The 24,669-nt window shown below is 48.3% G+C and overlaps 1 protein-coding gene and 1 pseudogene across 6 annotated transcripts; both read right to left on the bottom strand.

Moving 5' to 3' along the window:
- Positions 1-252: 252 nt before the first annotated feature.
- LOC147889643 (uncharacterized) lies at positions 253-24,573 on the bottom strand. Of its 6 annotated transcripts, none has more exons than XM_087391718.1 (3): positions 24,027-24,504; positions 23,676-23,736; positions 253-1,247 (listed from the first exon to the last, which is right to left on the bottom strand). In XM_087391718.1, the coding sequence occupies exon 3, from the start codon at positions 1,203-1,205 to the stop codon at positions 405-407; it is 801 nt and encodes a 266-aa protein (XP_087247844.1). In that variant the 5' UTR covers positions 1,206-1,247; positions 23,676-23,736; positions 24,027-24,504; the 3' UTR covers positions 253-404. The 6 variants fall into 6 exon arrangements, with proteins under 6 accessions (XP_087247844.1, XP_087247842.1, XP_087247848.1 ...); XM_087391716.1 differs by having other exon boundaries at positions 24,031-24,504; XM_087391722.1 differs by lacking the exons at positions 23,676-23,736; positions 24,027-24,504 and adding an exon at positions 24,511-24,573.
- Positions 2,436-3,574, bottom strand: LOC147889644 (uncharacterized; annotated as a pseudogene).
- Positions 24,574-24,669: the final 96 nt, after the last annotated feature.

Genomic DNA, 24,669 nt, shown 5'->3' with positions numbered 1-24,669 from the left:
GCATTCCTGTTTTTTGCCTGAGAAATATTATTTTGATATATGCCACTCTTATTTCCTATGCTTCCATTCCTCTAGAAAATCTTGAATGTGCATAGCCTTTATCTGACTCATTATAAAGCTCTAATCATATTAGCCCCATTATTAAAAGATTTCAATTATGAGCTTTTTATCCACCTTCAAACTTGGCTTTCTCAAAGACATCAATTACCTTCAAAAGTGTCGCAAAAGTTCCAAAATGAAACCATTGTGAACTTCACACAGGGCGTTTTACATTCTTGTATGTGAGTTTAAGCATCAACCAAAATGTAAACCAGATTACTAGTCCTATCTAATGATGCATCAAATAAAGTCCACAATTATAATGCCTCGTGTGAATCACTGGAAAGATACAATGCATACATCGACTAGCTATTAGCAAGAGAGTATTCTCTTAATCTATGGAAGAGGCACAGTATTTTTTTCCTCTCTTCTTGTCTCGTGATCCTGAGCCCATGTGTATGGGGGTATTTACAAGCGAGAAGATCACACCTTGGTCCTTCCTCTGCAATCTGTCGAAGATACTCTTCTTCAAACTTTATTCTATAGAAAAAAAACTCTTCACCCACCATCTTTATACCATAAAGTACTTTTCTTTCAAGAACCCCATGGTTTTTAGCAAAGTTCTCCTGGCATGCTGCAATCATGGATACTATCATCTGGATGTCTCCCTGCTTGTACCGTGTGTCCAGATTTTGCTTGCTCTGTTGCAGTATCCAAACAACTTGTTCCAATCTTCTGCCTTCCCTGTCTGATAAGATGGCATATCTCCTAGAATTCATCTCCAATGAAAGCCTTGAAAATCTTGTATAGAACTGGATACCATTGGCCACACCAACATCAAGCCTGCACTCCTTGATAATAGTATCCACAAGATCTCGAGCATAAAGCTCAAGCTTGTTAGAAGGATCCAACCTGTTTAGTATCACATCCTGGAGACGTCGAAGGAAAATCCTCTGAGACTTTGAAAGCTCCTGGTGACTATGAGGTGTGAATGTGAAGATCTCAGAGATACCAAAATTTTCTAATTCCAGATGTTTGAGATAATCAGGAACTGGAAGTACTACAGAGTCTGGAAACACCTCAGATGGATCATTAGTCCCAACTATATGTATCCTGAGCATACTCTCCTCATGTGGTCCACAGGCTGCTCCACTAAAGTTTTGCATCCTATGCAGCAGAAGCTACGCTGCAAAGTTACAGCTAACAACCTACAGGCAGGGTAAAAACGATAACCAGTCATTAGGAAATGCTGAACTGCACAAATCCATCCAGACAAAGACCCGACTTCCAAGCTCAAACTAAGGAACATGCAGCACTACAAGATTCCCAACAAAGACAGGCTAGCTGACTATATAACTTCCGTTAAAATCAGTCGATACAGCTTGGATAAAGATTGCATCAATCAGAGGAATGATTTCACAATAGTTTGACTACAATAAAGATCTAAAGATATTTCCCTTCTTACAGGCCAAACTGCTAGGATTTGATAACACAGATCCGCCGCATAATTATTCAATCTCATGATTTGATGAAAGGTCGATATGACAGAAGAGCTGGTTTACCAAAACACGTTACACAGCAAGCCACTAGGAAAACCAGTCTAAAAGCAGCAAGGCATGTGCACTGCCAGGAGATGCTCATTCCAGTCTGGATAAGGAGTAGCAGTGATCCCACAATCGTACTAAGTATATCTCTACATGATCTGTCTTTAAGTCAGCTAAGCCCTTTCTTAAATATGATGTAGCTTGTAAATGGATTCCACTGAAATCCCAGAAGATGCTAATACATCTCTCTCTCTCTCTCTCTCTCTCTCTCTCTCTCTCTCATGCCCTTTCCATCTCCCTCTATCTCCTTCCTCCACCTCCCTTCTACTAGCCTATATCCCTCTTTTCTACATTCGTATCAGAGTCCTTTCTTGAATCCATAGTTGCCAGGGAACCGGAACGTTCCGAAAACTCGGGTACCAGAATGGGAACGTTCCGGGAAGGGGGAACGGGGGAACGGGAACCGGAACGCCACGTCATATGACACATCATCAATTCATATGAGAATATACAAAATTATGAAAAGGAAATCACTTTTAGCTAATAGCAGCTCCACACTTTCCATTTCAACTTTAGACTTTTAATATTTAAAGACACTCTAAGAAGTTAGAACACTCAAAACTGAAATGTACATGTTTACAATGTGCATAGAGCCATAGAAGTAGACAATACTATAGATCCGAGAGCATATAATATGCAAAATACAAGAAAAGGAGGCCATGCCTCAAGCATCTGAATGCCTCAGTACAAATGTCAAAATAGGACTCGAGACTCTCGAGCCAAGTACATGGTATATAGATAATAGAACAAAACTCAGCTGAAGACTAAAGGTGGCATGCATGATGCCGCACACTACATAGCAATAGAGGCCTCTCCCACTCCCTCAGCTTGCTTCTGAGCCTCATTATCCTGATCCTGGTCCTGGGTCTCATCATCCTCATGCTCAGGAGCATCCTGTTCTGTATCACTGCCAGAGTCTGACTCCTCGTCTGGTCGAAATCCAAGATATGGTTCAAGAGTGCACTTTGCCCTGAACTTGTTAAGCAAACGCAAGTTTGCATTAACAAATACAAGATCATTAGCCTTCTGAACCCCAAGCCTGTTCCTCTTTTTGGATGCAATGTTTCCAAAATTGCTCCACAACCACTCAACGGGTGAAGAGCTAGTGCCCTGGCTGAGTATACGAATGGCCAAATGCTGCAACAATGGATCATCTGCCCCATAGTCCTCCCACCATAGTCCTCCCCACAATGGAGCATCTGCTCCATAGTCCTCCCACCAATGAACGGAAGAAATCTTGAACCTGTTAGTCTGTGCATCCTCCAAACCAAACAACCCTTTGCCTTGCCTATAATATGACAGCTCCTCCCGAACTTTTCTCCTATCATCTCCACTTAAGACAAGTCGTTTCAATACCTTCTTCCATCCTTGCACCACCTCTTTGTCAATCTCTTGCCCCTTCCCTTGAAATTCCGGATCCAAAACAAAGGCTGCAGCCTGCAAAGATGAATGATATTCTGTCCACCGAGAGGTTGCAAGTACACTCAACTCCTCCTTCCTCCAAGCATACAAAACATCTATACTTTGAATGTTCTCAATCATCCTATCCATCCCTTCGTACACCTTCAAGCCTCAACATTAAAAGAATGGGCTTAGTAACCTAATGCAAGAGGCGAACATCATCCCAAAAGATGTCATCCAAGACAATGGGCAGAGTTTCGTTCACGCCATGCATCCCACTCAGCAGAAACAACAAGCTGCCTCAATTGCGATTTCAGCTTATAAAGGCACTTCAACATGATGAAATTATAGGCAAAGCGCACGTCAGAATACTTCAAGAGATTCTTTTTTGGGGATATCTTGCGAAAAACAGCCAAAATGTAGTGGTGGCGAGTGATGAAAGAGACAACATGATTTCCCATATCAATGGTGGGATCCATCCAATCCAACTTACCAATATCCTTCAAGAGATTATTCAGCCCATGTGCCATGCAAGGAGTGAAGGTAAGGTGGGATAATTCTCTTCAAGAATCCTCCCTGCTGCCCTGTTGGAGTTCTCACCATCAAAAACAAACTAAATAACCTTATCTGCCCCCACATACTCAATGGACTCCATCCAAATTCTAGCCAACCTCTCGGCTGACTTTCCCTCCTCTGAATAATCAATAGCTTTAATGAAAAAGCTGGCACCCTTGGATCACTCCATCCATCTCCCATTAATGTGACACCACATCTCACCCATATGTCTTTGATGGGAGTCAAAGCTTGCTCTATGGCGGTCTTCTCTGTTGCCAAAATTGTGGTGCGCAGGGCCTCACATGAAGGAGTGTAAGATGGTCCAAAGGCTGCAAGCATCTACCTGTGGCCTCCTCCCAGGATGCCATGATGCCACAAGGCTAGTCTGCACGACTCTCGCGGTGGGGGCTGATGAAGTGGGAGCATGTGCCCGTCAAGCTATACCCCCAAAGAAGGAGCTAGAAATGGAAGCAGTAGGAGAAGGTGCTGCATGTGAGGATGCCCTTGCTCGACCTCGAGGATCAAGAACCTTCTGCCGTGCTTCCTCAGCATCCAATCTATCTGCAAGTGCCTGAAAATGTGCCATCTCTGAATCTGAAATAGTCCCAGGGCAGCAGTTAATGTTTCTCTTCTTTACTCACAATAAGTGAGCTCAAACTCGGTCTAAGCCTCCAGATTTTTCTATGCCACAAAATTTGCATGTCCACTTGCGTGCGTCTCCTTTTGACTTGTTGTAGAAGCTTCCAGGCACCACTTCCTTCCACCACGGAGATTTGTGGTCTTGGTCGATGCCCTAGGGAGGAGCCATTGAGAGAAGGGGGCTGAGAGAGTAGGCTGACGTTGAGAGAAGGGGGCTGAACCTTGAGGCCCGAGGGACGGGACTCCGGAGAGGGCTTGAGCCTTGAGGCTTGAGGGAAGGGAGGGGGCTGAAGCAAGAGTAGATGGAGGGAGGGAGGGAGTAGATGAAAGGAGTAGATGGAGGGAGGGAGGGAGTAGATGGAAGGATGGAGTAGAAGGATGGAGGGAGGGAGGAATTGGATGGAAGGAGGGAGGGAGGGAGTAGTAGGAGAGATGCTGGCTGGAGGAGTAGGCGGGAGGGAGCAAGTGGAGGTCGAAATGGCGCGGAAAACAGGGCCGCCGGTTGCGAAACGGCTATAGGCAGAAACCCTAAACTCGGAATGCCGGGTTTAGGTCTGGAACGGGTTCTGGGTACCCCAGAACGGAGTTCCTTGGTAGCACCCAGTCTGGAACGTTCCAGACAGGTTTCGGGGGGTTCCAGGGTTCCCAATTCTTTGGCATGGCGTACCACGCATTGTGGGAACGTAGTTCCCTAGTAACTATGCTTGAATCCCCTTTTTCCCACCACAAGAAGCACCGCTCCTCTTGTAATGAAGGGGGGAAAGGGGCAATTTAGAGGACCTTTAGAGGCCTCTTAGGTGGGAAATGTGGAGGGACTATATAAGTCCCCATCCACCCCTGATGTGACATCTAATCCTATCTACTCCCACCTCCTTCCTCCTACGTGCTACCTACACTCTCTCTCTATCTCTCTTCCCCTCGCTCCTTTTCTCTCTCTACCTCTCCCTCTACCCTTTTCCCTCCTATATCTCTCACAGATGGTTTGTGAGACTAGGGTTTCACATCAATAGGATACCTCCTTTTCAGTACAGTTTAGATGCCCCTCCGGTACTCCCACCCACCATCCTGATCGGGCCACACACCAACCAGGTCATTCAAGAGGATCTCCTGCAGCTACACACCTTTAGGACCTGGTTGGAGCCGAGGGAGCTTCCAGTGAAGCTGAGTTTCTACAGAGATTACTGTCTTCGTATTTCGGAGGAGGGATTCATCACACCACCGGGCTACACTGAGCTTCATATGCCTCACTCACTACGATCTCCATCGAACAGTTTCGGGTATCATCACACCTCCTCCGCATAGAGAGCGGCAGAGCAAAGGGGATTCCTAAGGAGCATCGCTTATGCATATTGTGCGACTATCAGGAGGTTGAGTCGGAGGAGCATTTTATTTTCAGGTGCCCAGTGTACTACGAGATCTGAGGTCGCTACCACTGCCTCTTCAAAGACGGCTCCGGGCTCCTTTCCAAATTCCTCGCCTACCCAAATCACATATGCCTCGCGGCCTTCATTCACGAGGGGGTCCGACACAGAGAGTACTTACTCAAGCGACGAGGCTTGGCCACATCATCAGACATCTCTCAGAGCAGGATCACAAAGTTCTTCCCATCGAGTGACATTGATCGTCCAGTCTCTAGCCGCAGATGTGACAGAGACCCCGACCCGACGACCGCAGCACGACACACGAGACATCGAGGGGACACACAGATCACTCTGGGGAACCTCCCGTCATTGTTTAGACCCGAGATACGTCCCATAAGAATCACAGTGGCTCTGGTCTTGCGTCGAGCCTCGTCCAGGAGACCGAGACATACGGCATCCCTTGACGGGCACCGACGTCCCATCACCGGCTATGCACCAGCCAGGGCGACATGACATACGGAGGATTCCACTCCACTCTAGTCCTTTTCTTTTCATTGTTACATCCAGATGTATTTGATTATGTATTATCAGACTTAGGATTCAGCACGGGTGATGATGCTCGTTTCAGTAGCTCCACCCTTACTATGATTTGTACCAGGTTTTCTTTCAATCTCATAGACCCATCGGTCTTCCGAAGACTCTAATAAATTTTCTTTCTTTCTTTCTTTCTCCTCTCTCCTCTCCCCTCTCCTCTTCCCCCTTTTCTGCCATCTCTGGCCCCTTCACAAATTCAACCCCTACCTCCTTCATTACATTAGTATCAGAGCACCAACCCTAGTACCTCTAGTTTTCCATTTCACTTTCCGACTGCTACGCAAATGCACACCAATAGAAGGTGGACAAGCTAACACCAACATGAAATTCAAGGTGGCCTTCTTGGACGCCATCAATGTGGAACGCCCACGTCCTATGCAAGACAGCCACAAGCACATAGACAAGCCACAGGCACAAATAGTAAGCAAATGACTCCAACACACAAATGCTAACCAACTTCACATCGGCCATTCCTCACGCGAATTCACTACCCTCTGCCTAGCCTTCCAACCCTGTCGATCGAAGAAATAAAAAACCAAGCATCGGATCCCCATCCGATGCCCCGTCCCGTTGTTGGCCTCCACGCTCTCGCTGTGACACCTACAGCCCCACTGTGACGCCTCACGCCCATGTAGCCCTATTGTGATGCCTCGCACTTCGAGCTTCGCCCAGCCCGTGCCGCCATGAACTTCATCCAACTCACGCCGCCGTGAATCTCCGCTCTCATGCGCTGAGCCATCCTCTCCGCCGCCACATCACCTGCAAACCTTAGCCTACAAGGTTTTCCTAGGTTGGAAGTTCGATTAGGTTAGGTCAATCGGTTGGGTTATGTTAGTCAGGATTGGTTAGCTAAGTTAGGTTTAGTTAGTTTGGGGCAATTAACTAGGGTTAGGTTAACCTACGTCACTGCCTTAACAGTCCTAGTGGTCTTAGGTTAGGACTGTTATAACTATCCTAGGGGACTTAGTATGCCCCCTCCCACCCAAAAAAGAAAAGAAAAGAGAGAGTCAAAATTTCAGCCCTTTTTAGGGCCTTTCACAGCCCCGTTTGGAGCCATTTCGACTCCATTTTGCAACCTCTTCATCGATTGTCCTCTGGAGCTTTGCCATCATCTTTCTAGAGGTTTTTGCACACTCTATCAGGTGCTCATTATAGCAGCGTTTTTTATGTCCCCTTCTCTAATTCCACTTCATCTCCTTGCCTGCATTCGAGCTTCCCTCTCTCGGACAACCACCATGCCACCCAAACGTGCCCCTCGGGATACCTTCTTGCATGATAGTGATGAGGCTGCTCAGCATGAGCAATTGCCTTCCGTAGTGGGTGCATCCACTGGTGGTACAGAGTTCCCTACAACTCAACCTCTCTCTCCTACATCTCAAAAAGCGCAGGCAGCGCAAACACTGTTTTTGGATACCCTTGCTTCTATGCTCCAGGGTGCTCTCCACCAGATGGGACAGGAGTTCAGCCAGCAGCTTACCACGGCCATGGCTATGCAGGATACGGCTCTTGCCCAGATGGGACAACAGCCCAAGCAACAGCAGATTGGTCAGGCTATGCAAGACAAGGGTAAGCAGCCCACACCCTAGCAAGGGGACCACTCAGACAGTCAAGATGTTTTGTCTGCTCCATGCAAGGGTTTTTGGCAGATGCCCGCCGTGCCTACGAGCATCAGTCTTCTGGACCGCTGCATGTACCCCAACATGGGGATTATTTAGATTTAAATGATACATTCTATGTGCCGCAGAGCACCTTCTTGCAGAATGTTAGGCCATCTTTTGGCTCACAATTTCTTGCATCTATGCAGGCTGAGCCATCTCTTTGGGCCGACCCATTGGTATGCATCCAATTAGTGCTCCTTTCACAGCACCAGCAAGTATGCCTGGAGCTGGTTTTGGTTTATATGGCAGCCCACACCCCTGGGAGAGAGGGCGGTCCTCTTCTCAACCCTTTGGCATGCCATCATTCCGGAGAGATGCATTTGACAGAGAGACCCAGCCAGGAGTTCATGCACCTATCGCTCCACCAGTGAGCACATACAGCCAGACGCAGCCAGTGCATCATATGGCAGCAACTACTACGCAGCAAGTGGGCAATAGGCCACTTTTGATGAGATGCTGGCAGATTCCTTGTGTTCATATGAGGCCCTACCTGAGGCCATCAAACTTGAGATGTCCTTTTCCGATTATGTAAGCCTCAAGCATGATGATGCCCGCACTTCAGAGGTTACACAACAATACGTCTGCATGATAAAAGCTGTCTAGATGGAAACAACCCCCAACAAAACACGCCATAGAAAGACTTGTTGGCGTAATGGAACCTTAGAGTGCCAAATCTGTTTTAATCTCTTTCTCCACCATTTGAAAGAGGAAATCAGCAGCACCACCATTTCTGAGGTTTCCCACTATTACAGGCAGCAAGATGCCATATGCTAAGCCATAAAGGTCATTTGATGCTAAATCAAGAGCTAAGCCAAGTGTTGGGAATGAAAAATCAGAATTTAAACCACACCATGGTGGGCAAACTTATGCTTTAAGTGTGGTGAGAAGTAAACTCCTGAGCATCGGGAAGTTTGCAAAATGTGTAACAGTGGTACTGCAAAACTCAGCATGATTATTGAGATATCTGATGATGAGGATTTGATGGATGCTTCTGAGACTTTGGATGCCACTCACGATGATTCAAAGGGTGCACAAGATGTGGAAGAAGCTCCAAATACTGGAGCCACGAAGGGGGCCACGACTGTTCACATGCTTGTGGACAGCGGTAGCACTCATAGTTTCATCAATTCTAAGACCTTACAAAAGGTGGGACTAATTGCTATTGAGATTGATCATGGGCTGAGAGTAGATATGGCAAATGGATAGCATTTGATCTAGTAAATTTTGTTGCCAAAATGCAAGGATCAAGCGCTCTGAGGATTATGAATTTGCTGGGGATCTCTTAGCACTGGACATGGGCCCAATAGATGTCGTCCTGGGCTGCGATTGGGTAAAATCAGCATGGATTTAAATGCCCTATCACTCAACTTTGTCCACAAGGGTACACCTGTAGCATTGCATGGCATTGCCACTCCTAAATTGCAGATCATTTCAGCAAGGTAGTTGGCCAAAGAGCTCAAGAAGGAGCATGCCCTCTAATGCATTGAACGTGTCAGTATCTCAAGGGGATAGCATTCCCCATGTTGAGGATTGTGATATGCAGCAGTTGCTCGAGCACAAGACGGCCTTCCGCACAGAACGGGGTATGTATGAATTCAAGGTGGTGCGTTTTGGATTGACTAATGCACTCGCCACCTTCTAGGCGCTGATGAACAAGATATTGCAGCCACTTCTTTTCAGATGCGTGCTGGTTTTCTTCGATGATATCCTTATTTACAGCAAGGATAGACACGAGCACATTGAGCATGTGAAGCAGATGCTGGAAATTTTGAGGATGTATCAGCTTTACGCAAAAGCCAGCAACTGCACTTTTATGGCAAAGGAGGTTGAGTACCTGGGGCATATTGTGAGTAGACGTGGCATTCGGAAGGATCCCGCAAAGGTGAAATGCATCAAAGTCCCACCCAGTTGAGAGGATTTTTAGGTCTTGCTTCCTTCTACAAGCGCTTTATTCGCAAATTTGCCAAGAGGGCAGCTCCTCTTACTAACCTCTTGAAGAAGGATGCTTTTCTGTGGTCAAAGGAAGCACAACGCAGCTTTGAAGACCTGAAATTTGCTCTCACTCATGCACCTGTCCTGGTGCCCTGCTTTTCCGCGTCCTTTCATTGTGGAGGCAGATGCCAGTGCCAAAGGATTTGGGGCTGTTCTGAGACAGGAGCACGAGGTAATAGCCTTTGGAAGCAGGAAGTTTGATGCCAAAGAACTCAATTACCATGTTTATGATCAGGAGATCTTGGCTATCTTGCATGCTTTCAAGAAATGGCACCAGGAGTAAAATTAAGGTGAAAACAGATCATAGGACACTCAAATTCTGTAGGCCATCTTCTGGTGGTTCTAGTGATGCCCTATAGGCCATGGTATGTGCCTTGTAGGCATAAGTGTAGGCACTTATAGTGTTAGTGCCTTCTAGGCCACATAGGACACTTAGTCCTATGTGACACCTAGGACACTTAGTCCTATGTGACACCTAGGACACTTAGTCCTAGGTCTAGGTACAAGTACTTTGTACTTGTGTTTCTTCATTTTTATCTAAGATTTGACGTGACTGCTCTATCGACTCGTCTTGTACCTGCACTCTCTCTCTCTTCGTTTCATACCTTCGGTGGTATCAGAGTGCTACTGGACCTGTTCCCCTGCCTCTGGATCTGCATCACGCACAGATTTCAACAGTCTGCGCTCCATCCGTACAATTGTACGGACTTTCGTACAGATTTCGAATTATGCCGCACCTGCTCCGTACAACCGTACCCCGTCGCACCTGCTCCGTACAATCGTACCTTCAGGATCGCCGTACGTTGCACCGTATCTTCAGTGGCACCGCCGTACGTTGTACCGTACCTTCAATTGTACAATACCTTCAGTGGTACATTGTACCGTACCTTGAGTGGGAGCGTACCTGCATCGCCGTACGTTGTACCGTACCTGCATCGCCGTACGTTGTACCGTACAACCACCGTACATCTTCCGTACAGTTTCACACGTGCGACTCTACCTACAGGTTCCGTACCTGTTTTGGCATTGGCTTGAACCAGGTTCTTGGTTCCTGCTTGCTATAACCCTTTTTGGGTCTCACTGCAGTCATCTACAAACATTTGCAGTTTTGGGGCTTCTGCAAAACATTGGCAAATTTGGGGCTTTCATTTCCTTTCACCTCCTTTGATTGCAATTTCTTGCAAGAATATTGGAGTTTTGGGATTTAGTCTGCAATTTCTTGTTTAAATTGCAGTACATTGGGTCAGATTGCAAGACATTCAATTACATTTGCAGGACATTGGATCAGATTATCATACATTGGGTCACATTTGCAAAATTTCAGCAAAATTTGGGGCTTTTCTACATTTGCCCTCTTTTTGGCCTATTTGCCCTCAATAAATTTGGGGCTTTTGCCAAATTTGCTGTTTTTGCAGTGAACATTGCCTGTCACAGTCACATTTGGGTCAGATCTGCATTTGCCCTTTGATTTGGGTCAGAAATTTGCAGATATTTGCTGTCATTTTTTGGGACAGCCAGCTTTTTTTGCAGTGATAGCCTTGAGGCTTTTGGTTTTTTTAAGGTCTTTTACAGGTTATCACAGTTGCTATGGCTGGGAACAATCAAAATTTATTTGTAGTTCTTCGTGAAGATGATAAGTTGGATGACACCAACTATCCGATGTGCTCTTATCTCATGAAACATATTCTTGTTGCAAAGCATTTGTGGAATATTGTTTCTGGGGCTGATCTGAGGCCAGCCAATGCTACAGTGGTTGTTTCTACTGCTGGTCCTTCTGCAGGTGGTACTCCTCCTGATGCCTCTTCCTCTAGCGCTCCTGCTGCTGCTCTTCCAACTCAAGAACAGTCAAGATGGGATGCAAGAGATGCAAATGCACATTCATGCATTGCTTTATCATGCAAGAGAATCATTATTCCACACATCCGGTCTTGCAAGACAGCAAAGGATGCTTGGGATAAATTGGCTTCTCTCTATCAGATACGCAATGAAGCTTGTGTTGCATATTTGAGAAGGCAATTACAGGAAGTGAATATGAATGAAGGTGAGTCAATGGATGCATATTTGACAAAGGTCAAAGACCTCATGGAACAACTTGCCAACATTGATGAGGTGGTGCCAAATTCACAGCTTGTCAGTACCACATTGAATGGACTGCCATATACATATCAAGGGTTTGCTACAACCCTTCGATTAGTGGCCATGGGTAATCCAGACCACTATTCTTTTGACCAGCTAGTTACTTTGCTTTTGCAGGAAGAGCAAAGTAGAGCTAACAGACAAGCCATTATTCCTGATCATGCATTTGCTTCACAGCAGACAGGAAGAGGCAAGGCTTCCAAGCCTATGGGCACGCCAAAATCTGCGCATAGCAGCTGCAATTCCTCTACGCATAGCAGCTGCAATTCCTCCCATGCATCTAATAATACAGCAGATAAGGGAAAGAAGAAAAGATGCAACTATTGTCGCAAGCCTGGACATGACATTTTAGAATGCAGGAAGCGCATTGCTTCGAAGAAAAAGAAAGCAAGATTGACAGTTAATGCCTCACATGCCATTGAATCCCATGAGCCAGCAGATGCTTCAAATGCACATGCTCTTCAGGATGATTGGGCATGGGCTGTCCATTGCTCATTGATCCCTCCAAAGCTGATGCACTCTTTACTGCTAATTGTGCTCAGTCCTGGTACTTTGATAGTGGTGCTTCCAAGCATGCCACATCTTGTAGACAGTTGTTTCATTCTCTAGCTGATGCACCTCGAGGGGGGACTGTTACATGTGCTAATAATGCTTCATATGCTGTAAAAGGAATTGGAGATGTGCAGCTCACATCCATTTCCAGCCATCCTGTCACTCTGACAAATGTTCTTTTTGTGCCTGGCATTGAAGTCAACTTGATTTCAATTTCAGCAATTGCTACTTCAGGTTTCAGAGTAATTTTTGATGGCTACAGATGCCTAGTATATGATCTTCGTGATGACAATGCCATAGTTCTCACTGGCACTTTGCAAAAAGGGCTTTATCACCTTGATCATCATTCAGCTGCACTTTCTATTGAAGCATTGGCTATTTCAGATTCACAGCTTGCTAAAACTCATCTTTGGCATGAGAGAATGGGCCATCTATATTATAGAGCTCTTGCAAAGCTACATTCACAGCAGATGGCAAATGATGTACCTCAGACTCACACAGTTTCCAAACATGTGTGTGAGGGTTGTCTTTTGGGTAAGATGCATCGATTTCCTTTTCAAAAGAATTGTCCAAAACTCTCACAAAGGAAATTGCAGCTAGTACACAGTGATGTCTGTGGCCCAATGAGGACAAATGCCATTGGAGGATACAAGTATTACATGACTCTCATTGATGATTTCACAAAGTATTGCTGGGTATATCCTTTAAAGGCCAAATCTGAAGTTTTCTTATGCTTTCAGAGATGGCTGAATATGGTTGAGAATGAATCAGGATGCAAGCTTGTCACCCTCAACACAGATAGGGGGGGTGAGTATATGTCAAAGGAGTTTGATGCATTTCTATCCTCACGGGGCATTATTCACTCATGCACTACTCCTTACACTCCTCAGCAGAATCCTGTTTCTGAAAGAAAAAACAGGTCCACAATGGAGATGGCCAGATGCATGCTTAAGGCCAAGTCTTTGCCCAATAAATTTTGGCTTGATGCAGTAATGTGTGCCAACTATGTGCTGAATAGATCACCTACACGGGCATTAAAGACTATCACACCTTATGAAGCATGGAAAGGCAGGAAGCCTTCACTTTCACACATGAAAGTTTTTGGGTCTCTTGCATATGTTCATGTACCATCTCAGCGGAGACATAAGCTTGATGACAAGGCAATCAAATGCATATTCATTGGTTACAGCCAAGAGAGCAGAGGGTATCGATTATATCAACCAAATACTGGGAAGATTATTGTCAGTAGAGATGTGATCTTTGCTGAACATTCAGCTTCTCCTCTTGTGGACTGCAAAGCAAAGCCAGATATTGACATGTTTGATGCCTTTGAATCTTGGTTACCTCTGCCATCAACAGAAGAGGATTTTGAGCAGCAACATGAGCCTCCTGTAGGCCCTCCACTAAGCAATAATCAGCCACAACCTCATGCTGATTTGCAGGTTACTCTTCCGGCACAGAATGATCCCATTACTCATGATGCAGTCATTGAAGAAAGAGCTGTCAATAGACAGCAAAGGCAAGTTCCCAGATGGCTTCTGGATACATTGAGGGACAGCAAACAAGATCAGCCTTTTGCTGCCCAGACAAGATCAGGGAATAGACAGCATGGTCACTTTCTTGAGTTTGCACTCCTTGCTACAGCTTGCAAGGAAGAGCCTTTGTACCATAAAGATGCTTTTGACAGCAAAGAGTGGATGGATGCAATGAAAGCTGAGTTACAGTCTATTGCCACAAATGACACATCGGAATTAGTAGATCTCCCACCTGGCAAGCATGCCATTGAAACGCGGTGGGTCTACAAATTAAAAAGGAAATCTGATGGCAGCATAGATCGATACAAACCCCATCTTGTTGCAAAAGAGTATGCCCAACAACAAGGCATTGACTTTGAGGAGACATTTGCTCCCACATCCAGGATTACTACCATTTGATGTGTCATTGCCATTGCAGCCCATCATCATTGGCAAGTGCACCAACTTGACATCAAGACCGCTTTTCTTCATGGGGATCTGCAGGAAGAAGTTTATGTCACACAACCTCCTGGATTTGAGGTTGTTAATTCTGAAAATAAGGTATGCCGGCTTAGAAAATGTCATCCTGCTTCAACATGTATCCACTTGCTTGGTACTATTTCTTTTTGTTTTTCAATAGTATGCTTATTAAGAAATGAAATGTTTTCCTTCTGTTCAGTTACGGACAATGGGGACTAGGTCTAGCATTTGAGGGTGGACCCCCTTGCTTGGGGTTATGGGCATTAGTGACCCACAAGAGTGATGGCCTCTCTTTGAGAGGAACATCTAGGAACCACACCCCACCTGAGTACCCAAACATGGGATCAATCAAATGCACAGATTGCATACCGACCTAGGAACCATTCAAGAGAATGTTCCCTGAGCTTTGGGTGTGGGCCTGGCAGCATGCCAAGAGTAATGGAGATACAAGATAAGACGACAAACAAATGAGCTCAGTATGGCTCAGTTATGACTTTAGAGTGCGTCAATAGATAGTCTAAGCTGTTAGGAACCCGTGGGTGCGATCAGAATTAAATTCTGACAACTTTGAAATTTTAGGGTTTTTGGGAGTGACGTGGCAGCTGACACGTGGCAGGCTGACACGTGGAATCTGAGCTGGCAGGTCAGTCCACCTGTCCCACACATGTGGCAGCATGCATGGCAAGTGGCAGGGCATGCAGGCCAAGTGTTTGGCCCCAAATCTGGTAGATTTGGGGCAGGTGGTGGGCTGTCCTCTTTGGGACTGCAGCCCACCAAAAATCTGGGACAAGTGTCCACCTTCCACTCTAGGTCTAGGGGGGGGGCTGAGCCTATAAAAGAAGGCCTCTCCCCTTCATTCCACACATGAAAATTTCGTCACTTTTCTTCTCCCTCCTTTTGGGAAGCCTTCGAGTCAAGATCATCCAGAATTCAAATTGCATAATGGGTTGTTGTGGTGCCGGGACAGAATTTATTTAGTGCCAAGCTCAAAACATAGACAGCTGATTATGCATGAAATGCACCCATCTCCCATGGCTGGACATACAGGAGTCACTAAAACATACGAAAGAATCAAGCAGAGCTTTACATGGGAGGCATGTGGAGGGATGTGGTTAAATACGTGGCTGAATGCTTGCCTTGCCAACAGAATAAAGTGGACAGAAAGTTACCCACAGGTCTCTTGCAGCCATTACCCACTCTAGAGGGAAAATGGATGCACATAGCAATGGATTTCATCACAGGATTGCCTTCTACCGAGAGGGGATGGGACAGCATCTTTGTTGTAGTGGATAGAATGACAAAACAGGCCCATTTCATACCCACTAAGACCCGGTATTCAGCATCACAGGTTGCTTGGCAATTCATTGAGCATGTCTTTAAGCATCATGGTTTCCCTCAGGAAATTTTCAGTGACAGAGATGCAAATTTTATGGGTCGACTTTGGCACAAGTTTTTTTTTTCCAGAGAAAAGAACTTCTATTGATGCTTGTAAAAAACCATCGTACAAGTTGGCAAATACCATAAGGTGCCAACCATGAAAATCAACGAAAAATTAAATGTTGGTCGTCAGAAAGACACTCCTGCTGCCAGAGATCCCAGCTCACTGCCTAGGGATTCTCTGTAACAGGGGCTAACAACCAGAGTGGCGGACTATACAACCATCTAATCCCTCTCGGGGTGATGTTGTAGAAAACACCTGCAGGCCAAGCCTTGCAGAAACGTTCCCATCGTGCAACGGTAGCACGAGAACCTGGAAAGCCTCGCTCCCAAATGGCGCGAAAAGATGATGTCCTGCCAGATGGCTACCAAGGTGGCCAACGGTGGAACATGGTGCTGGCCCATAACCCAGCTGCAGCGAGCAACCCAGATGTTCCATGCCGTAATGCTGGCTACTGTCTCCCACACGCTATCCTCCGACGAAGGAAGAGGTCGATGACTAGTGGGAGGGGTGGCCTCATGAAACTCAATGCTGTGAATGCACAGGCCTTGTATCCTGTATGCTGGAGAGACCACGTCAATGGAAAAGGCATGGCCACCCTCTGACAACCAAGCAGCCATGCCCCACGTGAAGTCCCTCTGCCTGCCTGAAGCCTCGCCACGATCCAAAGCGCTCCTCACCATATCCTCTGGGCTGTTGGGCAGCTCCAAAGGCAGTGGGGGATCGTCTCCAAAGTCCCAATCGTGCATCTATGGCAGTTGCCATCCACCCGCATCTGCTCCAACCAAAGGCCAACAGGAAGACCTCCATGTGCTATCATCCAGAAAAAGTAGGAGATCTTCCGCGGTCGGAGACTGGACCAGAGGCGTGTCCACAACCTGGATCTCACCTCTTGAGGTACCTGTTGCGCTGCCCAATGCCTCTCTCAACAGAGTCCAGGCTATCGCCTCCAACTACATGCGACGTCCTATGCATGTAGTATAAGAGAAGGGCACCTCCTCCACTCTCTCTGCGTGGCCTACTCTAGACAGCTAGAACCACTCGCCCGGGTCCCACTGTACCTCACTGAGGGGACGACCCTCCCATAACCATAAGCGTCAACGAGCTGCATCCAGATCTGAGACACAAGAGGGGTCGATCGACCACTCCTTGCCCAGACGGCCCACTACTCTGACCCTCTGCCACCCTAACTGATCCAAGGTTCCATCCATCTCCAGATCTCCATCTGTCAGAGACTGCAAGAGGCCACCTGGACCCACACTGTAGAACCGAGCTCGGCTGAGAATGGGAGGGAGGGAGCATAGCTGAATCCGAAGAGGTACCCCTGTCCCTGAGAACTGGCCCAACCACTGTGCTGGTGTGAAACTCTGAAGGCCCATCCACCAAGACTCTGCCATCCTCGGGCCCACGTCTTGAAGATGTGAGAGGGTCTCTAATCGTACCTCTGCGACAGCTAGGAGTCTCGCCCATGTCTTGAAAGATCGAGCTAGGCCGTTGTCCCACTGTGCCCAACCAATGTGTAACCTCTGTCCCAACATGCGACCATCCTGATTCCGAACCTCTAGGTGCCAGATCAGAGGCTATCATGCAAACTCCTCAGAAAGCTGAGGACTAATAAGACCCCCTGCCAATCACTACCAACTCTGAAGAGACTCTGCATCAAGGGAGAGCTCTTCCCTGTAAGGGGGGCCTCCGAGAAGAGCCATCTATGTGATTGCTGCCACTGACCACCCGTGCACGGGGTGTTTCGAAGGAGACCGTGCTGCAGAAGAAGCTTCCAAGGCTCTGTATCTGGAGTGAGGCCCCTCACTACTAACTTGCCCAACAAGGCTTTGCTCTACATTTCCGGATCAATGATGCCCAATCCTCCCTAGGCCTGGGGCAAGATCATTGTCTGCCAGGCTACCCTGGCTCGGGTGTTACATGTGCCATCCGAAGGAAATTGCACACCAAGCGCCTCAGTTGTCCCATGCATCCCCTGTGAAACACCAACACGAGGCTATGTACCAGGCGGTAGCAAGGAGGCCCTGGTTAGCCACCAAGGCCCTTCCTGAAAGAGAGAGTTTGGTCGAGCTCCAGTACAGAAGCTTGCGTTGAACACTCTCTAGGACCGGGGAGATCTGCTGCTCTGCTGAAATATCAATGCCAACCTGGCAGCCAAGGTATCTCGCTGTCTGCCCCGTCGGAATCCAGCGGAAGCCTAGTACTGAGCCCCAATCCTAGATCTCCTGCACCGTCTCTGTCGCTGTGAGGAAGCCGACTGATTTGGTCAAGTTGATCCTGGAGCCCGAGGCTAAACAATACAATGCCAAGGCCTCCCTAACTGCATCCAAGCTCCGAGTAGAGCCCTCTACAAAAAGGGCTGTGTCATCTACAAACTCTGAGTTCAAAAGCTCCTCCTCTTGCCGAATCGGTAGCCTCATCCCCGTGAGTCCCGCCGACTAAGACCTCAAAAAATACCCTAGAGCCTCGGCCACAAAGAGGAATAAGAAAGGGGCAAGGGGGAATCCCTGCCAAACCGAGCGGGAAAGCAAAAAGGCCTCCCCCGTGTAGCCACCAACAAGTATCTGGCTTGAACTACCTACATAGAGGGCTAAGACACCCTTGATCCAACGATCCAAAAAGCCAAGCCTCTGCATGGTGCCCTCCAAGAAAGACCACTCCACTCTATCATAGGCCTTCTTGAAATCCAAAAGCAAAATCGCGAGAGGCTGAGACTCCTCTCTGGCCCAATCCAATGCCTCCCAGAAAGTAAAGATGTTGTCCAGGATGCTACGCTCCTGGACAAAACATGTGTGCATGTCATGGATGATGTCCACTAGGTGAGGGCGAAGCCACAAGCTCAAGACCTTGGCCAAGATCTTGTACACAAGTCCAGGAGAGTGATCGGTCTCCACTGTCTCAGGTCCGAGCGATCCCCCCCTTCGGGATCAAGCATATCCAGCCACGACTCAAGGTCGAAGGGAGAGAGCCCGAGTCGAAGATCTCCTAAAAAGCCAAGCGGAGGGGGGTACTCCCAGAAGCACCTAAAGAAAGCCGGGGACAGCTCGTCCTCCCCGGGGCAATTCTAGGATGGAAGAGCCTGAAGGGCCTCCCAAAGCTCCGCATCCGAAAAAGGCGCATCTAACTAGGCTGCTCACACTCCGGGAGACCACCTCCAAAACATGCGCCTAAACTGAATCTCGGGTTGCCAAAACCTTCAAGGACCCCTCCTGGCCTTGGAACAAGCACCGATAGAAATCCGAGGTCAACTCCAAGATCTCCTATGGATCCGAGTGCATCTGCCCACTAGAGTCTCTCAATCTCTACAACTGTGCGCCAGCTGATCTAAGGCCGGTTATCCTGTCACCCTTTACCCATCGAGATCTAGAGGAATGGTAGGAGTACTCAGCCCGTCTCACCTCAATATCCTGAAGCTCCAAGCGAACGCACTCATACCGGTTAGCTAATCATCACTACGACTCTAAATCCTGCTCCCAAAGACATTCAATAGAGGCAAAGCCCTCTCTCTCTCTCTCTTGAAGAGTATGACGGCGGTGCATAGCATGGGTGCGAAGCTCCTCACTGCTCCCCTGAATCGCCTCAGCTTCCCACACGGCCCGCCCTCCCTGCAGGGGGGGGAACTCAGGCTGCTGCCAAATAGCTGTAATACTCTACTATACCTCCTCCTCCAGGAGCAAAGCATCTGGAATGTGGACCCCTCTCTACGGTAGGCCACGACAGGGCTGCTCTAGGTGAAGAACGATAGGGGAGTGGTCTGAGAGGGTAGTCCCTGCTAGAATACCGATGGCTCCACCTCTATGCATGGCCCAATCTCCGACATAGAATCTATCTCGTCTCTCAAGTAGACCATCCTGCCGCCGCTGCCCAAAGGAGAAACTGAGACTGCCAGGAGACCTAGAGAACTCTGGTTCCCTCCAGGGGTCCCGACCGCAGATCAAGAAGATGAACTGCTCCAAGGTGTTTCTTTCCGAAGCTGGCATCCTGGAATAAGAAGCACCCTCGCACTTGTCCTCCTCAAACTCGAGATTGTTGAAGTCACCTCCAACAATCCAGGAGCCTACATCCGGGAGGGACTCCGTCAACTGCCTCCAAAAGGCGGGTCGTTGTTTTCTACAAGCTAGGGCATACACATTGAGAACCCCAATCTTGAAGTCCCCAATCCTCAAATCCATCCATACTGCTCTGCCTACGATGAGCTCGCCTTGCTCCAATGGACTAGGACACCGAAATGCAGACCCCCCCACTCCTGTCAACCACGGGGGACCATACCTCAGGGCCTCTCCCTAGAAGGAGGTGCCGTCTACGTCGAACATCTACGGCTGAAAACATATGCTCATGGATCAAGAGGAAGTCCACTATCCACCCAACCACTGCCCTCTGCAACTCCTGTCAAAGTAACTGATGCTGCATTTGTTGAGGCGCGCGGTCGTGGAGCACATTCCAACTCACCATGGTCCAACTCATAGGGAGGTGGGGGGAGGAGAACAAAGCTCGCCTATGAGTGGAAGCCTGTACTGAAACCTGAGACCTCTGGGACTTCGCTGCGGGTTTAAATGGATAGTAATCTATGTCAATACGGCGTCGCACCAGGGGCATAACTGGCTCTATGCCTACCTTGGTGGCCCACTACCTCAGAAATGAAGAATCAACCCCTAATCTGTATGCACAAAGTTGTAGAGTCCAATACGTGGCCTGCTTCAGCTGAACCTTGGATCCCAGACAAAGCACACAGACTGCAACACCCAGCTCCCAACGGTCAACTGAGAAGCCAAGCTAAAAAGTGGCGGTGTGACCATGGGTGACCCACACATCTCCCTCCCCTGGGGGCCAAGCCACTCCTCCATCATGTCACATCTATTGCTGCATCATAAGGTCGAACAGTGTGGGGGTCCACTGCTCCTCTCCAGACGCCACGAAGAGAAACCCCCAGAAAGGGCGCAACCGTGAGCCAAACACTCCTATAGAGCCTCCTCAGGGCTGCAAAATCAGGACAGACACCTCTAGAGTCAAGGATCTCAAGATAGTTCCACGGTCCTAGCCGCCAGAACTCTCTAGGTAGAGGCTGTCCTGGACGAGGCTTGGGACCTGGAAGCTACGAAAACGGACCACCTGAGCTCTGCTGAGTGGAGGACGCACCCGGACTATGCTGTGTCTGGGAAGAGGGGCTCGAGGCCAGCTGCAAGGGAGAGACTCTGGAACCCCCTTGCCTGAAGGCACGGGTCTAAAGAGAGAAGGGGGACAGGTAACGGATGGGACGGAGGGGAGGCAGGGAGGGGAGGTGGGCAAGAAGAAGGGGGGGGGCGGATGGTACATGTGACTGCAGGTTCAAGGGGAGGGGGGGCGGAGGAGGGGGGGGGAGGAGGCGGGGGAGGTCAGGAGGGGGGGCGGCCCCAATGGAGGGTCCACCGAGAGTTGCCCCTATGGAGGAGGAGGAGACCTTCTTCGATCTCCCGACTGAGCCGCAAGTGCCAGCACAGGAGCTGGAGCAACTGCTGAGCAGGTTCAAGGGGAGGGGGGGCAGAGGAGGGGGGGGGAGGAGGCGGGGGAGGTCAGGAGGGGGGGCGGCCCCAATGGAGGGTCCACCGAGACCTGCTCAGCAGTTGCTCCAGCTCCTGTGCTGGCACTTGCGGCTCAGTCGGGAGATCGAAGAAGGTCTCCTCCTCCTCCATAGGGGCAACATCTGCTAGCTTCTCCTGAGCCTGGGGGATCGCCAATCGGGCTCTCCCATGCTCTCTAACCCTAGCCCGATACCTGCGATGCTTTAGGGCTGCCTTGCTGGGCTTCTTGTGTTCAACCTTGGTCCAAGTCCCCTGAGAGGGCTCCACCTAAGGTGTTTGCAAGTGTTGTTGACGATCTGACTACCTGGGCCGATGCTGGGGAGCCCTCTGCCCCTGCCTAGGCTGAGGGAGAGCCCCCTGCTCTTGCCTAGGCTGAGGAGGATCTCTACCTTGGCCTCTCAAGCAGTCTCGAGCTAAGTGTCCCATCTGTCTACATCAGAGGCACTAACCTGGAAGCCCCGAGACCTCAACTCTATGACGTACTTCGCCTCCATCCAAGGTCTCTAGAAGGATCTCCTCAGGAAGCGTCTCGGGGGTGTCCACAATCACTCTGAGCCTGGGGACCCCATCATCTGCGACCACTATGGCTGCCAAGGGAGGAGGAGACTCCAGCACTGTACCAAAACATCCTCCAATAGACTGGAGAATGGATCTATACTCCTTCGGGAGCCCCGAGAAGCGGAGCGCCACCGGGAAGCGAGCCAACTCAGGGTCGCACATGGGCCTCTAGGCCCCCACCGGACTACGTCTACCTCTCAGTCCGAATGCCGCTCCAAACCCGCCATCCAACCAAGGGGCTGCGACGGGGTTCCCACTAGGATGCCTTGGCTCCTCATTGAGGTGATACTTGGGGGTGACGTGAAGCAACCTGATATGGAGATGGTGCCACGAATGGGACTGGTGCTCGTAAGCCCTATGTCCAATCTCCTACTGACAAGGCCACAATCCCGGTGCCTTCCAATCACTTCTTCTCCTAAGAAGAAGAAGTTAGTGATCTCTTACTGGCGGGGATTCTAACTTGCGACAAGCCTCATGAGTCTAGACCTGAATTGGCTGACCTCATGTACAAAAAGTGCAATGCATCTATTTCTTCACATCAACTCCACATTGAGAGTGGACGGGCTGAGGGAGTACCGAGAGAGAGACGCATATGTACTTTGTGTGAGCTACACGAGATTGAGTCAGAGGAGCACTTCACCTACGAGATCTGAGGCCACTTTTACTCTCTCTTCAGAGACAGCTTCGAGCTACTCTCCCGCTTCCTCACCTTCCGAGACCAAAGATGTTTGGCTGCCTTCATCCATGAGGCAATTAGACATCAAGACCGCTTACTCATATCAAAGAGACAGGGACGAGCGCACTAGCAGACTCTTCTCAAAGCATGATCATAGAGTTAAAAAACTGGGCCGCACAAGTTATCACCCTATGGGCCTCCGATGGACGGGACCTAGAGCCAGCGACACGACGTATTCCACAGAGGACGGACACGCAGATTACACTTAAAGACATCCCTTCCATATTCAGAGTTGGAGCGCCACCGACAGGGGTCACTGTAGATGCAAAGCCTCTACCAAGAGCACACCGAGCAGCTCCCACAAATAGTTGACAGCACTCTATCTTTGACTTTAATCTACCACTACCTCGCCGGTCACTAGGTCCTCCATGATATTGGGCAAATTTTATTTTGTACTTTGATGACATATGATGATAGTGGTGATGGGGTCATATGTTATGACTCTGTATTCAGGTTCTTATGGCTATGTAGCATGTAGCATGTACTATGGTTGTTGATGCTCGTTTAGTAGCTCCACCCTTCCAGAATTTTTGTATCAGGTTTCTTACAATCTTATAGACCCATCCATCTTCCGAAGACTTTAATAAACTCTATCCATCTATTTGTGTGTGTACACACACGGACACCTCAAACCTAGCAAGAACCGCATGCAGATAATATTGTGCTATGCACTATCAACCACAATAACCCGAAAGCGAGACAAAGTTGTAGCCGACTAGAACCAAGCAAGATAGAGGATGCATCTACACTACATGTGATATCCCTCTCCTCACCATTGCAATAGTGAATGTAATCCTGATACAATGAGAAATAATCTGCTCAGAAACCCTTATTCTTAGAGAAAACACCCTGCTTACAAGGTCGGCAGAAGTGCTCTCGTCCAATTGACGTATTTACCCCACAATTTTGCCTCGGGCACTGCAGAGAAAAGGCAGAAACAGGCCTACTAATAGCTTCATGTATCAGTCATAATGGAAAACAGCAGACTCGTAGATCCTAAGGCCAGCTATGTGTAGAGTGCAGAAAAAGAGTTAGCTTGTTGATAGAGATTCGAGATTTAGTGTGCACGTACAAGTTCATTCGACTTTTATGGGTCACAGCTATGAATAGAAAATTTCCTTCGCTGGCTCTCGTAATTTGACGGAAGTAAGAAGAAAAACGCGAATTCCCCTAAAAATAAAGTCCAATTTACATTATAAAATCCTTACTCACGTGCAGTCGCAACGAAAGCTAGCCAAATTGTGCGTAGCTGGGCAGTTGATCGCATCCCTCTCCACTGGGGTACAAATTTGTCTAGCAACAGCACAAATCGTTCAAAGAGCTCTTGCAATTCGAGAGCAGAACGCAAGTTTGCAAGAAGTCGCACTGATTATGATTGTTGGAAGCATTCAATTTCCACTATTGCAATATCAGGATGGGTGTAAACCGGAAGCTGGTTATCGTTCGAAATGATTGCCATCCTATGTGGACCAATGAAGAGCATGCAACTCCGGGAAACAAAAGTTGGGCAGCATCTAGAGGTCGGAGACACAACTCATTTTCCCACTATCCCACACATTGCAGACTAATCAGTCGTCCGATCAGCATGTCATGTATAGGATGACCCTCCGCCCTCTCTGAACAACACACCTGATGGCCATCCATCTTGCTCGCAGTTTGGAAGCTATGGCTACCAGGGCGGTCTGAACTCACCCTAAGCTCGTCATCAGCTTGATGACATCTTCCAATTGGCCCGTGGCTAGCGCATAAGAGAAGAAATGGGACCCAAGGCAATTGCTCAATACTTGTGGACTGGTAACACCCTTCCGACCTACCTGATAGCATCATCAATGAGGATATCCAAGATTTCAA

This window comes from Dipteris shenzhenensis, chromosome 20 (genome assembly GCF_047967505.1).
Source record: "Dipteris shenzhenensis isolate YYH24624 ecotype China chromosome 20, Dip_SZ_1.0, whole genome shotgun sequence".
Classification (NCBI taxonomy): domain Eukaryota; kingdom Viridiplantae; phylum Streptophyta; class Polypodiopsida; order Gleicheniales; family Dipteridaceae; genus Dipteris; species Dipteris shenzhenensis.
Note: the sequence above shows the minus strand (reverse complement) of the source record. Positions and strands in the feature narration are given on the sequence as shown.